The 16,639-nt window shown below is 39.1% G+C and overlaps 2 protein-coding genes and 1 long non-coding RNA gene across 6 annotated transcripts in view; 1 reads left to right on the forward strand and 2 right to left on the reverse strand.

Annotated features, from left to right (window-relative positions):
* The window catches only part of SLC35D2 (solute carrier family 35 member D2), a 54,139-nt gene extending 41,237 nt beyond the window's left edge, over nt 1-12,902 (reverse strand). For all 3 annotated transcript variants that reach the window (XM_082469846.1, XM_082469845.1, XM_082469844.1), the window contains exon 1: nt 11,370-12,902. In XM_082469846.1, coding sequence (XP_082325972.1) covers nt 11,370-11,521 — 152 coding nt within the window. In that variant the 5' untranslated portion in view covers nt 11,522-12,902. The remainder of the gene's footprint in view (nt 1-11,369) is intronic.
* LOC309664555 overlaps nt 1-16,639 on the forward strand; it is a 402,660-nt gene that overhangs the window by 305,828 nt on the left and 80,193 nt on the right. The gene's annotated exons all lie outside the window — the stretch shown is intronic.
* Nucleotides 13,750-16,639, reverse strand: part of ZNF367 (zinc finger protein 367) — a 33,723-nt gene continuing 30,833 nt past the window's right edge. The window contains exon 5 of one of the 2 annotated variants that reach the window (XM_082469840.1): nt 13,750-16,310. In XM_082469840.1, coding sequence (XP_082325966.1) covers nt 16,088-16,310 — 223 coding nt within the window. In that variant the 3' untranslated portion in view covers nt 13,750-16,087. The remainder of the gene's footprint in view (nt 16,311-16,639) is intronic. The other variant, XR_014265740.1, reaches the window with a different exon arrangement.

Raw genomic sequence — 16,639 nt, forward strand, 5'->3', positions numbered from 1 at the left:
AGAAATGTTTAACAAGGACCTAGAAGAACTAAAGAGCAAACAAACAATATGAACAACACAATAAATGAAATTAAAAATACTCTAAAAGGAAGCAATAGCAGAATAAGTGAGGCAGAAGAATGGATAAGTGATCTGAAAGATAAAATAGTGGAAATAACTACTGCAGAGCAGAATAAAGAAAAAAGAATGAAAAGAATTGAGGACAGTCTCAGAGACCTCGGGGACAACATTAAATGCACTAACATTTGAATTATAGGGGCCCCAGAAGAAGAAGAGAAAAAGAAAGGGACTGAGAAAGTATTTTGAAGAGATTATAGTTGAAAACTTCCCTAATATGGGAAAGGAAAGAGTGAATCAAGTCCAGGAAGTGCAGAGAGTCCCATACAGGATAAATCCAAGGAGAAACATGCCAAGACACATATTAATCAAACTATCAAAAATTAAATACAAAGAAAAATATTAAAAGCAGCAAGGGAAAAGCAACAAATAATATACAAGGGAATCGCCATAAGGTTAACAGCTGATCTTTCAGCAGAAACTCTGCAAGCCAGAAGGGACTGGAAGGACATATTTAAAGTGAGGAAAGGGAAAAACCTACAACCAAGATTACTCTATCGAGCAAGGATCTCATTCAGATTCTAAGGAGAAATTAAAATCTTGACAAACAAGCAAAAGCTAAGAGAATTCATCACCACCAAACCAACTTTACAACAAATGCTAAAGGAACTTTTCTAGGCAGGAAACACAAGAGAAGGAAAAGACCTACAAAAACAAACCCAAAAGAATTAAGAAAATGGTAATAGGAACATACATATTGATAATTACCTTAAATGTAAATGGATTAAATGCTCTAACCAGAAGACATAGACCAGCTGAATGGAAACAAAAACAAGATCTGTATATATGCTCTCTACAACAGACCCACTTCTGACCTAGGGATACATATAGATTGAAAGTGAGGGGATGGAAAAAGATATTCCATGCAAATGGAAATCAAAAGAAAGCTGGAGTAGCAATTCTCACATCACACAAAATAGACTTTAAAATAAAGACTGTTACAAGACACAAGGAAGGACACTACATAATGATCAAGGGATCAATCCAAGAGAAGAAATAACAATTGTAAATATTTATGCACCCAACATAGGAGCCCCTCAATACATAAGGCAAATGCTAACAGCCATAAAAGGGGAAATCAACAATAACACAATAATAGTAGGGGACTTTAATACCCCACTTTCACCAATGGACAGACCATCCAAAATGAAAATAAAAATGGAAACACAAGCTTTAAATGACACATTAAACACGATGGACTTAATTGATATTTATAGGATATTCCATCCAAAAACAACAGAATACACTTTCTTTTCAAGAGCACATGGAATATTCTCCAGGATAGATCATATCTTGGCTCACAAATCAAGCCTTGGTAAATTTAGGAAAATTGAAATTGTATCAAGTATCTTTTCCGACCACAACACTGTGAGACTAGATATCAATAACAGTAAAAAAAACTGTAAAAAATACAAACACATGGTAGCTAAACAATACACTACTAAATAACCAAGACATCAGTGAAGAAATCAAAGAGGAAATCAAAAAACACCTAGAAACAAATGACAATGAAAACACGGTGACGCAAAACCAATGGGATGCAGCTAAAGAAGTTCTAAGAGGGAAGTTTATAGCAATACAATCCTACCTCAAGAGACAAGAAACATCTCAAATAAACAACCTAATCTTACACCTAAAGCAATTAGAGAAAGAAGAACAAAAAAGACCGCAAGGTAGCAAAAGGAAAGAAAACGTAAAGATCAGATCAGAAATGGATGAAAAAGAAATGAAGGAAACAAGAGCAAAGATCAATAAAACTACAAGCTTGTTCTTTGAGAAGATAAAGAAAATTGATAAACCATTAGCCAGACTCATCAAGAGAAAAAGGGAGAAGACTCAAATCAATAGAATTAGAAATGAAAAAGAAGAAGTAACAACTGACACTGCAGAAATACAAAGGATCATGAGCGATTACTACAAGAAACTATAAGCCAATAAAATGGACAAACTGGAAGAAATGGACAAATTCTTAGAAAAGCACAACCTTCTGAGACTGAACCAGGAAGAAATAGAAAATATGAACAGACCAATCACAAGCACTGAAATTGAAACTGTGATTAAAAAACTTCCAACAAACAAAAGCCCAGGACCAGAAGTCTTCCCAGACGAATTCTATCAAACATTTAACGAAGAGTTAACACCTATCCTTCTCAATATCTTTCAAAATATAGCAGAGGGAGGAACACTCCCAAACTCATTCTATGAGGCCACCATCACCCTGATACCAAAACCAGACAAAGATGTCACAAAGAAAGGAAACTACAGGCCAATATCACTGATGAACATGGATGCAAAAATCCTCAACAAAACACTAGCAAACAGAATCCAACAGCACATTAAAAGGATCATACACAACGATCAATTGGGGTTTAACCCAGGAATGCAAGGATTCGTCAATATACACAAATCAATCAATGTGATACACACCATAGTAACAAACTGAAGGTAAAAACCATATGATAATCTCAATAGATGCAGAAAAAGCTTTCGACAAAATTCAACACCCATTTATGATAAAAAACCCTCCAGAAAGTAGGCATACAGGGAACTTACCTCAACATAATAAAGGCTATATATGACAAACCAACAGCCAACATCGTTCTCAATGGTGAAAAAGTGAAACCACTTCCTCAAAGATCAGGAACAAGACACGATTACCCACTCTCACCACTATTATTCAACATAGTTTTGGAAGTTTCAGCCACAGCAATCAGAGAAGAAAAAGAAATAAAAGGAATCCAAATCAGAAAAGAGGAAGCAAAGCTGTCACTGTCTGCAGATGACATGATACTATACGTAGAGAATCCTAAAGATGCTACCAGAAAACTACTAGAGCTAATCAATGAATTTGTTAAAGTAGCAGGATACAAAAGTAATGCACAGAAATCTCTTGCCTTCCTATACACTAATGATGAAAACATCTGAAAGAGAAATTAAGGAAACACTCCCATTTACCATTGCAACAAAAAGAATAAAATACCCAGGAATAAACCTACTTAGGGAGACAAAAGACCTGTATGCAGAAAACTATAAGACACTGATGAAAGAAATTAAAGATGATACAGATGGAAAGATATACCATGTTCTTGGATTGGAAGAATCAACACTGTGAAAATGACTATACTACCCAAAGCAATCTACAGATTCAATGCAATCCCTATCAAACTACCAATGGCATTTTTCACAGAACTAGAACAAAAAATTTCACAATTTATATGGAAACACAAAAGACCCCAAATAGCCAAAGCAATCTTGAGAAAGAAAAATGGAGATGGAGGAATCAGGCTCCTGGACCTCAGACTATACTACAAAGCTACAGTTATCAAGACAGTATGGTACTGGCACAAAAACAGAAATGTAGATCAGTGGAACAGGATAGAAAGCCCAGAGATAAACCCATGCACATATGGTCACCTTATCTTTGATAAAGGAGGCAAGAATATACAATGGAGAAAAGGCAGCCTCTTCAATAAGTGGTGCTGGGAAAACTGGACAGCTACTTGTAAAAGAATGAAATTAGAACACTCCTAACACCATACACAAGAATAAACTCAAAATGGATTAAAGACCTAAATGTAAGGCCAGACACTATAAATCTCTTAGAGGAAAACATAGGCAGAACATTCTATGACATACATCACAGCAAGATCCTTTTTGACCCACCTCCTAGAGAAATGGAAATAAAAACAAAAATAAATAAATGGAACCTAATGAAACTTAAAAGCTTTTGCACAGCAAAGGAAACCATAAACAAGACCAAAAGAAAACACTCAGGATGGGGGAAAATATTTGCAAATGAAGCAACTGACAAAGGATTAATCTCCAAAACATACAAGCAACTCATGCAGCTCAATATCAAAAAAACAAACAACCCAATCCAAAAATGGGCAGAAGACCTAAATAGACATTTCTCCAAAGAAGATATACAGATTGCCAACAGACACATGAAAGAATGCTCAACATCATTAATCATTAGAGAAATGCAAATCAAAACTACAATGAGGTATCACCTCACACCAGTCAGAATGGCCATCATCAAAAAATCCACAAATAAATGCTGGAGTGGGTGTGGAGAAAAAGGAGCCCTCTTGCACTGTTGGTAGGAATGTAAATTCATACAGCCACTATGGAGAACAGTATGGAGGTTCCTTAAAAAACTAAAAATAGAACTACCATACAAACCAGCCATCCCACTACTGGGCCTGTACCCTGAGAAAACCATAGTTCAAAAAGAGTCATGTACCACAATGTTCATTGCAGCAGTATTTACAATAGCCAGGACATGGAAGCAACCTAAGTGTCCATCAACAGATGAATGGATAAAGAAGATGTGGCTCATATATACAATGGAATATTACTCAGCCATAAAAAGAAACAAAATTGAGTTATTTGTAGTGAGGTGGATGGACCTAGAGTCTGTCACACAGAGTGAAGTAAGTCAGAAAGAGAAAAACAAATACTGTATGCTAACACATATATATGGAATCTTAAAAAAAAAAAAAAAAAAAAAAGGTTCTGAAGCACCTAGGGGCAGGACAGGAATAAAGACGCTGATGTAGAGAATGGACTTGAGGACATGGGGAGGGGGAAGGTTAAGTTAGGACAAAGTGAGAGAGTGGCATGGACATATATATACCACGAAATGTAAAATAGATAGCTAGTGGGAAGCAGCCGCATAGCACAGGGAGATCAGCTCAGCGCTTTGTGCCCACCTAGATGGGTGGGATAGGGAGCGTGGGAGGGAGATGCAAGAGGGTGGGGATATGGGGATATATGTATACATATAGCTGATTCACTTTGTTATACAGCAGAAACTAACACAACATTGTAAAGCAATCATACTCCAATAAAGATATTTAAAAAAAAAAACCATAACTGCCACATGAACCATTTCGAAGCAACACAGAACTAAATGGCCACTGCTTTAAACTGAATTACCAAGATGAGGTAATCACAGTGAATGAGCAGGGAAAAGACAAACTCTCAAACATAAACAGATATAGAAGATAGATATCACCAGAGAGGGCTAATTGCTGTGCTGTTCTCTCAATAAAGAGAGAAAATGATTAAAAGATAAAAGGCAAATTTTTTTCCTTGACATGGGGAGAATAAGTAAACTCTCCAGATCTAAAAAGCACACTTGTTGCAGAAAAAGCTGTTAAGAATATTCAACACGATTAATACAGCAGCCATGAACTCTCCATAAAAATACTACCATACAACAGAATCAACCAATTAGGAGTCAAATCAAAATAATGAACTCTGAAATGGAGACACTGTGATAAAAGGGTGCTGACTACTGTATCCATTTAACATAGAACAGATTCAAACAACTGTGGGATTATAATTACACAACAGGATGCTACACTATAAAAGAAGACATGGAGGGGAGGAAAGATGGGAAGAAGTATGCAAATGTCATCATTCATAGCAGAGAAGCCATATATACTATCAGAAATTGAAAAAATATATATTTGAAAGTCAGCAATTCTTTTTGTTGAACTCTAGTTTCTCTTTTCTCCATTCAGTTCAGTTAAACTACATTTTATACGTACATGCAACTGGCAGTCCTCACCTTAAGTAAGCCTTCAAACACAGCCAGCATGACTAATGGTAGCACAATCCCTCATATGATGCAAGCTGAAGTTTACAGGGTCAGCTATAAAGTGGTCTTGCCAAAAAATGTTTAATCTGAATGTAATCAAGCCTTTAGATCTAACTTTCAGTTAAAAAAACAGAGAGTAAGTTAAGTGAGACTTCAAAAAATAAATCAGACAACCCATAATATGGGACACTTTACAACACACCCGGCCCAGGCTTTTCAAAGCCAGTATCAGGGGAAAGAGGTGGAACGGGGGACTTTTCTAGATAAAAGTCTAAAAAGACATAACTGTATGCGTTGCATGAAGTTTGATTGGATCTTGATTCAAATGTTTAAAACAACCATAAAAACGTCTTGGGGATAATTGGAATGATTATAGATTTGATATTCGATTATTTTAGGAAATTACTGTTAAGTTTGTTAAGAACAAAAATGATACTATGTAGGAGACTATCCATATTTCAGGAGAGGCATGTTGAAATATCTGAGTGTAGTGTCATGATGTATGCAGCTTATATTCAATGGTTCAGGGGAAAATGCAAATATAGCAAAATGTTAATTACTGAACCTCAGTGCTGTGTGTATGGGTGTTCGTTGTACTTTGCTTTCCACTTTTCTGTGTGCTTGAAACTTTTCATAATAAAAAGTGGTGGAGGGACTTAGGTGATCCTCAAAAAATTAAATAATTAAATGAAAGCCCCCCCCCCTCCATTTCCCACTCCTTTTTGGATTAAAGAAAACAATTTATAAAGAAATGAGTAAATAAGTAGCATCTATAATATATACTTTATATAAAAAGTAATTCAATCTATGAATCTTTCTCCAATCCATCCATCTAAAAAGATGTCTGAAGTTATTGCCTAATGTCAATTATAGTAATTTTTAAAATTTTACCCTAATATTTTTCTTTTGTTTGAATTCTTTATAATGATCACACAGAATGACTTTTCTTTAAAAAAATATTTCAAAATATTGATTCTAGGTAGTGGGAATATGTAATATTATTACTGTCTTCTTTGTACATTTCTGTATTTAAATAACTCCCAATTTTTTAACTGAATTATTTTAGGAGTGAATGCAAGGAAGTAAAGACAGTATGTGTGCACAACTCTTTGAAAAGTCTGACTCTGAAAGGAGCAGAGAAATGAGCACCCATGTGGATCAAGGGAGGGTTATCTTTGCTTGAGAAACCTAAACATGCTTTAAGCCAGTAGAGACAGGTTGCTGACGCAGAATAGAGGAGAATAATGAAAGGAGCCGGGAGAAGGGGACATCCAGAAGTGGGGAACTGGACCTTCCACAGGAACAAGATGCTCCGTCCGTCATAGCAGAAAGGGGACATCATCTGACGGTTTCAATTTCCTCAATGAAGTAGCAGAGGAGAGTGGAGGATGGGGGTGTGGGAGGTTTCAGGGTAAAAGAGAAAGTGGGAAGGAGTCATTTCTGTGACAAGGAAAGCAATCCCCCAGAAGAAACTAGCAGGTGGTACTAGAGCCGGTTGAGGCTTGTGATCATCAATTCAACGTCAACCCAGCCAGCCCGGAAGTGTTTTTTCTCCCAGGACAGTCAGAGCTGCTCAGTGCTGAAGGAAGGATGCAGAAGGTAGGCTGTGCAGGACAAGTACCAGCCAAGGCGGGAGCTGGAAAGGAGTCTTGTGGCTTCCAGCGCAGGGGCCCTCCTGCTGGACCAGGAGGGAAGGGATGCCTGAAGGGCGATGTGGCAGAAATGAGCTGGGTTGCAGCGCCGAGCGCGGACATCCTGCACAGGGACTGGAGTGGCTGGCAGGGTCACACTGAGCACACGACCCTAGGAGTGACCACGGGATGTGGGACAAGGCGGGCTGTGATGGTTCAGTGTGTGTATCCCAAAGTCCTGAAGGCTTATGCGAGTCTGGGTGGAGAGGAATACCAGGACTCCACTAAATGAGCCACAGAAGCTCAGGAGCCATTACAGAGAGTACAGAAAATGAGTGCTGAGTCTGGACTCTCCACAGAGCAGGGGCAATGGGAAGCTACGAGGACTCAACCCCACCTCCTGGCCACACCTGGGGTGTGACCAGGATCCAGCTCCTTTCCAGGGGCCAAATGGAACAGCATCTTCAGGAGAGAGCCGGTTTTCATCAGAGTAAGAGAAAATTAGGAGTTGTTTTTGTTCTTTAATATAGACTTCCAGCACCCACCACTGGAGACTCGGATTCAATAGTTTTAAAAAAAAAAAAAACTCTCCAAGTGATTCACATTACCAAGCAAGTTTGGAAACCACTGTATTAAATGATCCTAAAGCCTTCGATTGCATAAAAGTAGACACACAGCAAATATGGAGCAAATACTTGTTGAACTGAATACAACTAAGTTTATATTTTTTATTAAGCATCATTAGTGAATCTTCGCATGTCATAGAGAATAGTATTAAAATAGCAACAAAAACAACAACTCCAGACTGCCTGCACAACCCTCATGAATGTGAGTCTGAAGAACCACTAGTGTCACCAAGTGGCCCCAGATTCGTGCCTCTCCCTCTCACCCCAACAGGGTCTGACAGTCCAAGTCCTTCAAAGGCTCTCTCTGTCCAACCAGGTAAATTTAGCATCTCAACGACCTAAAACTAACAATAACTAAGACCACCCATCAGTCTTGTACCCCAACCAGACACAATCTACTCAAACTGGAAGAGAAAAAAACATCCCCTGAGCTACATTCCCGTAATCCTGCAAATTAGGTGACTACAGAAAGGTCCTTCCTTCTATCCTACAACACAACATTCTGTCCTCAAACAGCTAATGTTTGGATCAGATTTCCATGGTTTATTGTTATAACCAAATCACCCCAACCCTCTTCCCCTCAAAAACGTGCTCCTAAAGCATTTTGAGAGAGAGAATAAACAATGTTTTTTGAACAGGGCCCTCCAACTGTATATTACATTACGGAAATGTGAAATATTTACTTATAAGGTTATAAGGGGCTTTGCCTTGCTGAGACAAAAACTCAATTTCCTCCTTCCATCATGGAACTCAAAATTTTAAAGATGAAAAGGCTAGAGCATGAGATGTCTCATATAAATTCTTTCTGGTCGGACACTATCCTTCATCTTCCAAGCACTTAACCAGTGTTTACTGGTCCTGCTTCCAACAAGAAGACATGTTTTTGGAGGCACTGACTGCCATGGTCAGTGAGCACACTACTTAGTCAAGAGCAGAAAGTAGAGACTTATCTTCAAACTTCAACTGACATAACTGTCAACACTCCCAAAAAGCCTATTAATAGCATTCTCTTGTTTTTTACAGTAGGTGTTTAAGTTTTCTTTTTCTTTCATTTGCTTGCATTGTATACTAAATGATCCATGTTTACGTATCTATTCATTCTAATTTCTTTGAGGGAGGGTTTCTGTTCCCCATGGACGCCAGCAAGCATGCTGCAACACACTAATAGACCTTGTAAAGAATATCAATAGCCCTAGGAACACCAGAAAATATCCCAAATCCATCCCTTCCCTCCATATCCACTGCTACCCTCCACCCCAGTCCAAGCCACCACTAAAAATTATCTAGAATATTACAATCGATTCCTGGCTCCAATACCATCAGTTTTTCACCCACCCAAGAGCCAAAGAAATCTTGTTAATCATACAAATGATGCCGTGTCACTACCCATGCTAAAACCTTCCAAGGGACTTCAAATTGCATTTAGACTAAAATGAAAACTATTTATCATGGTCTCTCTACCTCCACCCCGGTCCCCCAATATCTGCTCTCAACACAGCAGCTACAGGGAGTTAGATCATGTTACTCCTTTGCTTGACACCTTCCAGAAGCTCCCTGAGAGCTTCCGCGGTGGCCACAAAGGCCCTACACAATCTAGAAATCCATTACCCTGGGACCCTACCTAGTACCATTCCCACCTAAACTCCTTACTCTTCCATGCTGGAATGTTCTTCCCCCATCTCCCTCACCTTACTCATGCCTTGGCTCAACTGTTACCTCCTTAATGAGGCTTCACTGATCACGCTGAGACTAAAAACTCTTCCCCATGCCCACAGTCCCTAACTCCCTTTCCTTATTTTTTTCTCCTGACCACACAGCTGCATCTGACTTAATATAAATTCTACCAGTTTATTTACTGATCGACTAGAAGGCTCCGGGTATGCTCCAGGAATATGCATGGATGCTCCACGACACATGGAACTTTGATCTGCTTTGTTCACTTCCGTATCGCAAATGCCTAGAACAGTGCCTGGCATATAACAGGGGCTTAGTAAATATTATTGAATGAATGAAGGAACTGATCCTGCCTTCCCTGCCTACCTCCACGTTGTCTTTCCTACCTTCTCCCACTTGCTCATTCTAGCCAGAATGACATTCTCTCTGTTCCTCCAGCAGGCGAAGCTCGTGCCCACTTCAGCACATTTTCTTCTGTGTGTACTGCTCTAGCCCCAACCATTCCACCCCAGGCACTCTCATAGCATACCTGAAATCACCTTGCTTATTCATGAGCCCCCCTGTTTATTTTCTGTCTCTACCACTGATATGGTATCTCCACAGCAGGAGCTTTGCGGTTTTCACAGCTGCTTCCCTGGTGCCAGTGATGGGCTTGGCACATAGTAGGTGCTTGGTAAATATCTGTTAGAGGTGGAACCAGCCAAGCTCATGTAGGTCTCAGCTTTTGCAAGTATAAAATAAAAAGAAGATACTCTAAGGTCTCTTTGGGCTCTTTATAAAATTCTGATTTTACATTCTTGCAGCACAGTATAGTTTACAAGGAGCCCTCACTTCTGACAGCTTGCGCAGAGATCTGGGAGGTAATTCACAGAGTTGTAATTATCCAGTTTCTGCATCTGAAAAAACTGCCGACTCTGAGACTGGCCCAAGAGGCACAGCTATTAAGTGGTGGAGCTGGGTCTAAATGCACAGCTCTTTCATTGCCTATACAACGAAAGCAGAATTAAACAGGATTTTCTAGTCTTTACAAATAGGTTCAAGGAACTACAAATTTGCTGGTTTACTGCACATTCAACCAAAAAAGTATAGAATATGAATTTTTAATTGTTTTCCCCATTCTTCCATGAACATGCTGATAATCTGAGAATGAATGATCAAACAATGCGAATAAACTTATCCACTCAGGGCTTTTCTGATGGTTGAACATCTTGGTTTGTATAAAGAATAGTCACATTTGAAGAACACATTCAGATCACTTGTTCCAGCTCACCGGTACTTGTGAAAGCACTGGGAGGTAGCTCTACAAGCACAGCTGCGAGGAATGTCCTACAGCAGTAAGAGGCGGTGAGGTGTGCCCGCACTCACTGAGAGTTGAATGACTTTGCTAGGTTGTGGTTTGGTTTTCAGAACACTCCGAAGGTCCCGACCCTGTGAAAACGTGGTCCATGTGCCAAGCACACAGCCGCCCACATTGGCACGGGAGTCAGCAGTGAGGCTCCCCGCTCGCTGTTCCCGCCCGCCCGTTGACCAGGGCGTGGCCAAGGTGCACCGAGGGCAGGGGCAGCCCCGCCGCTCTCCCCGACACGGGGACCTCGGGGGTCGGGGCAGCTCCCGCCGGACAACGCGGCGCCGGAACGGGAAGGTCCCGGGGCAGGTCGCCGCGGAGCAGCCGGGGGCCCCCGCGGACCCCGCCCGGACCTCTGGCGCCCGCCTCACCGGTAGGTGGTCAGCAGCGCCTTGTTGACCAGCACGAGGAGGAAGGAGCAGGTCCCGTAGAAGAGTGCCGACAGTAGCTTGGCCACCCGGGAGGGCAGCCTCGCGGAGGCGGGGTCCGTACCCGAGCCCTCGGCCTGGCGGCCTGCCGTCATGTCCCACGGCTGCCAGTCTCGGCCGCACTCCGGCCCGCGCTGCCCCAGTTCCGTCCCCGCCCCCGGCCGGCGCGGGAGAGGGCGCGGCCGAAACAGGAAGGGCCACGGCGGGAACCCTCCAAGCCCGAGAGCCCTGCCGGGCGCCCCACGCTGCCGACGCGGGGGGAGCGGGTTCGGCTGGAGTTCGTCCTCAAAAGCACCACTCTCTGTCTGTGTCTAAAAGGAGAACAGAAACGGGTCTGGGAGAGTTTAAAAACCCTACCTTCCTCCAAACGGCTGCCTTGGTGAGAAACGTTAAGACTTAGGGTTTGTTTTGCTTTCTTTTTTTCCAATATTTTTAACTTACAATTTACATACAATGAAATGCAATTTTACGAGTCCACAGTCGATGTTTCGACAAATGCATACACCCATGTAACCACCCAAGTCAAAACACAGAACATTTCAATCACCCCAAAAAGTGCCCTTTGTGTCCCACTGGTCGACCCCCCCCCCCATTTCATTCTGATTTCTATTAACCTAGGTTAGATTTGCCTTTTCAGAAAATTCATATAAATGAGCATGTACTCTTTCAAGGCTCTTCTCGCTTTCATTATTTTTGTGACTCACCCATGTTCGAGTCTTTTCATTGTTGAGTAGTACCACAATTTGTTTATCCATTCACTAGGTAGGTGGTGGGCATGTTTGGTTGTTTCCAGTTTAGGGCTATTGCCAAAAAATGCTTCCATGAACATTCGTGTACAAGTTTTTTGTGTGAACGTATATTTTCATTTATCTTCGGGAAATACCTAGGAGTGGAATGGCTAGGGGTATAGTGGGTGCAAAGTCTCCAGGCTGTTCTTGCCTCTGGGTGCTTTAAGGCAGGTTCTCCCCCTGCCCATTTCTTTTCTACATGGGTGCGTCTAAACATCAGGTTGTTGTTCATGTTAACTGAAGGAGGGCCTCCCAGAACTGCCTACTCTGACCAGAGTCTACCTGCTCTAGCATTTTTTCAATTAAATGTCCCATATTTTCATTCTAAATAATTAATTTTAAAAATCTGAAATTTCAACTTTTTAGAAAAGCTAAAGATTTCAAGTTAAATAGATATTTGAGCCTAACTATATCGATGCCATGCAATGGTTTTCTATTGGAGTCACTGAACAACCAAAAACATTTTCAGTACTGATAAGAACTAAAGCAGAACTTCTGACAAATAACGAGCACTAAAAGAGCCAGAAAGGAAGAGTCTACATTACCCAAAACAGGAAAGGAACAAACACACATAAGACTGTTTAAAATAGAAAATAAATTCATATTCAAGTTGAACCCAAAAATCTGAACATGTAAGTCATTTTGGTTAATTTCCTCAAAAAGATCAACTATGTTTCCAGTGAGTCTCCAAATAAGTTTTGGCTGCAAAACAGTCCTGCTTCGCCCCCACCCCACCCCACCCCACCCCACCCCACACACACATGCTGCACAGCATGCAGGACCTTAGCTCCCAGACCAGCGATCAACCAGAGCCCCCTGCATTGGAAGCTCGGAGTCTTAACCACTGGACCACCAGGGAAGTCTAGGACTATTTTAAAGTCACTTTTAAAGACAGCCTTAATCATATTTGCATTTAATTTGCTTCTATATACATACTTCCAGGAACTTAAGTTACTGTCAAAATCTCATCCTTACTTTGTTTAAACCACAACTCACACTGAACAGTTGCTTCTGAAATTCTTTTGCACAAAGCCTGGACAGGCTGAACCTTGCCATTGCAAGTAAACAACTAAAGATCTACCAAAAATAACTAATAAAAAAATTAAATTTGCTTGACTCAGAAAAGTAATCAGGCCCTGAGTGGATTCTATGGGTTTGACCCCAGATTCAACACATCCTGGATACAAGTGAAATGAAATCCCAGTTGCTGATTACCCTAATATAAAGCCTGGGATAGAGCTGGCAATAGTTTAATACTTTTTTACACCAGTATTTTTAACACTGTAATAATGAAACAGATGAGGAAGTTAAATGAATATCTATATTCTGAAAGGCCATAATTTTAAAGTAAGAAAAAGGAATTCACATGATGGTTCCAACTATGCTAAAATGATGCACCAAAATAATAATGATGGGAGAATGTATGGCTATAGGTGACATTTCTTTCCATCTTTAGATTTTTATATTATGGCTATTATATTTTTAAAAAGAAAAACAAATTATAAAGGGTTTAAGAATGAACATGTACTTTAAACTGTAAATTAAAATAAGTTTTTATTCAAAGCATCTTTTAAAATTACAGCATGTTTATTCTTATGCTGTTAACTCTGCCAAACTACAACTTAGCCATATGAAGCATAAAACACTTCAAAAATTTGAATGTAAACCACATTTTTAAAACAAAAAGCAGTGTTAACACACCTCAAATTTTAGATGCCAATGTATTTTGTCCAAGTATACAGCTTATATCAAAAAAAGAACATTTTAAATATTTCTATAGTAAATAGTTGTAATAATTTCTTAAAACTTCCAATTATACAAATAAAAAGTTTGTGAATATAACTATTATAGTTGGCAAAAGCTGACAGGATAAACAAACAAAAACTCTTACTTTTGAAGGCCTTAAATTTTATTATCTGTGAATTGGCAAGTATTTGTATTTTTTAAATTCTTACTGCACTTCCTTCTTTAGGTAAGTTCATCAAATTTAAAATTTTAAATTTCCCAAGACTGACGACGCTTTTTATAATTCATTTAAGTCATATTTGAGAGGAAAAATTCTAGAGAAAAATGTTGAAACCTAAACCAAGAAAATTCAGATGCTATAGTCTCTCTTACTTGCTCATAAGTGCTCCAAGTTAAAATTCTATATACCAGATTACAAACAAAATTCTTAAACCATTACAAATATAAATTCTCTTATTACAAAAAAAAAACAATCCCTCAAGATTTGTAATTTACTGTACAGAGGAATTACATTTTTAAAGTATGTCCTCATCATACACATTATTTGTTACTATCAGCTTTCATACTTTTGCTCCATTTCAAGACATTTACATACCTCCCCTTCCCCATGGCTACATATTTTAAACTATCTGTGTACTGCAACACATTGGGATTTTGAGATAAAGAAGCCTACATTTTAGATAATGTTTAAACTACATCTGTAGGCCACTACTTCAATACAAAAAAGAAAAAAAAGGCACTGAAGAGCCCATATTTCCCTCTCTTATTCTGAAGTTTACTCCAATTAAGCAATCTATGAAATTACCATGCTATGATGTTATTTAATTTCTGCTTAAAACAAGTTAAAATGATGGAGGCTTATGCCTACATAAAGGAGGTGAACTACTCAGCTCTTGATTTTTCTATTCATGCTTCAGTACATAAAGTGGTGTTTAAAAACTTCATCTATTTTGGAAAAAATGATTTAAAACCACCACACAAGTTAACACACTTGCAGTTAAAACTATTCCAGAAGCCTACTTATTTGAGTCGCTAATATTTTCTGCAGTGTTTAACTGATAGCTAAATTTAGTGAACACAAAATAGCTTGGCATGTTATTCTGAAGTAAAGCAAGAAGGTGGCTTTATGCACTGAAAATATAAATAGGAGGCTTCCATTTGCTAATAATTCTAAACAAGCAGTACATTTAAATTTAGTGTTTGCTAACAAAGGATCTAAAACAGTTCACTACAAAACAACCCTGTAGATGTCCCTTTTATTAAAAAAATCCAACTGCCAAATCTCATTACAGGGCCCATAATATTTTTTAAAAATACCAATTACCAAGTTACCTAGACTTTGCAAGATTAATCATTCAATTTCAGCAAATGAGAAACATGAAATGTGCAAAAGTTCCCAAGTTAATAAGCTAAGGGTGACAAGTGCTTTCAAACCTAAATATCACAGTGAGTTGTAAAGCCTCAGAAAGATAGAATAAGACTGATTTTACTCCAATTTTGAAAATTCTGAACTACTGTTCATCTTACCAAGGTGTTCAAATACCTACTTTCTTCCAAAGTCGGTAAGTTAGAAAGTCTTCCGAAATAGTCAGTTTTCCATTTCCCTAGTCTTATTAGGCACACTATTTTGCAATTTAAAAATATATATCTTACACACATCTTATACTTTCTTGCTTGTTTCAGTGTTTACAGTATTGTTAAACATACTAATATACATTGTTAAAAATGATCTTATAAATAATCTATTTAAACCTTCTTTGGCTACATGTACCATTCTTTTTTTTTTTTTCATACAAGTGTCTTATTCAGAAAGTGCTTCCTGTGAGAACTGCTTCCAATGAATGCATTAAACTTGCAAAATCTAGCTTCCCACAATATGTAGTTTTCTACCCTGTACTAGAAGTCCCATATTTACAAAATATTTTAAACTTTACAACAAATCCATTACCATATAAAAAAAGTGCAATTCTCTCTCACCCCATATTCTGGGGCAATGACATTCTTCATAAATTTCTACAGAATAGCAGCCTATGATAAGCAAATAAGGTGCTTAGCTTATGCCCAAGGATCTACTTTTTAAGTACGCTGGGCAGTACTTTTGTACAGTGGAAAGAGTCAGTGTTCTGGCTACTGGCGGAGCGGCGCTCCCGTCAAGTTTGCGAGCTCGATGAGAGCGAGGGCTCCGTGCAGGCGCTCCCGCTGCTCCTGCAGCCGCCGCTGGGCACCGCTCTTCTCATCGTCCTCCTCGTCAGACTGAAGGTACTCCAGAGGGTCCTGCTGCTCCTGATCTGCCTTCTGAACCAGCTTTCCTTTCAACGTGGGAGTACGCTGCTCTCGTGTTTCCCAGTACCTATATGAAATGCATCCGTATTACTTATACAGTATACATAACATTCTCAAATGTTCACTTTTCTTTAAAGAAAAAAAAAGGGGGGTCTTTACTACAGTATTATTTTATGTGTTTCAGTTTATAAAGTTATAAAGTGATTTCGCATACATCACATGTATATTTCCATAACAGAGGAAAAAATTCAAGTTCAAGAAGTTGAAGGACTTGCTCAGAATAACAAAATCAACAAGTGGCAGTTCTGGGTCTTATACTCAACTCTCTAGTCACGTGTTTTTGTCATTAAACTATAGCTGCCTTAAAGATCATATGTGAAATGGACTAGAATAAAA

The sequence above is a fragment of the Balaenoptera physalus genome (assembly GCF_965194825.1).
Source record: "Balaenoptera physalus genome assembly, chromosome: 7".
Classification (NCBI taxonomy): domain Eukaryota; kingdom Metazoa; phylum Chordata; class Mammalia; order Artiodactyla; family Balaenopteridae; genus Balaenoptera; species Balaenoptera physalus.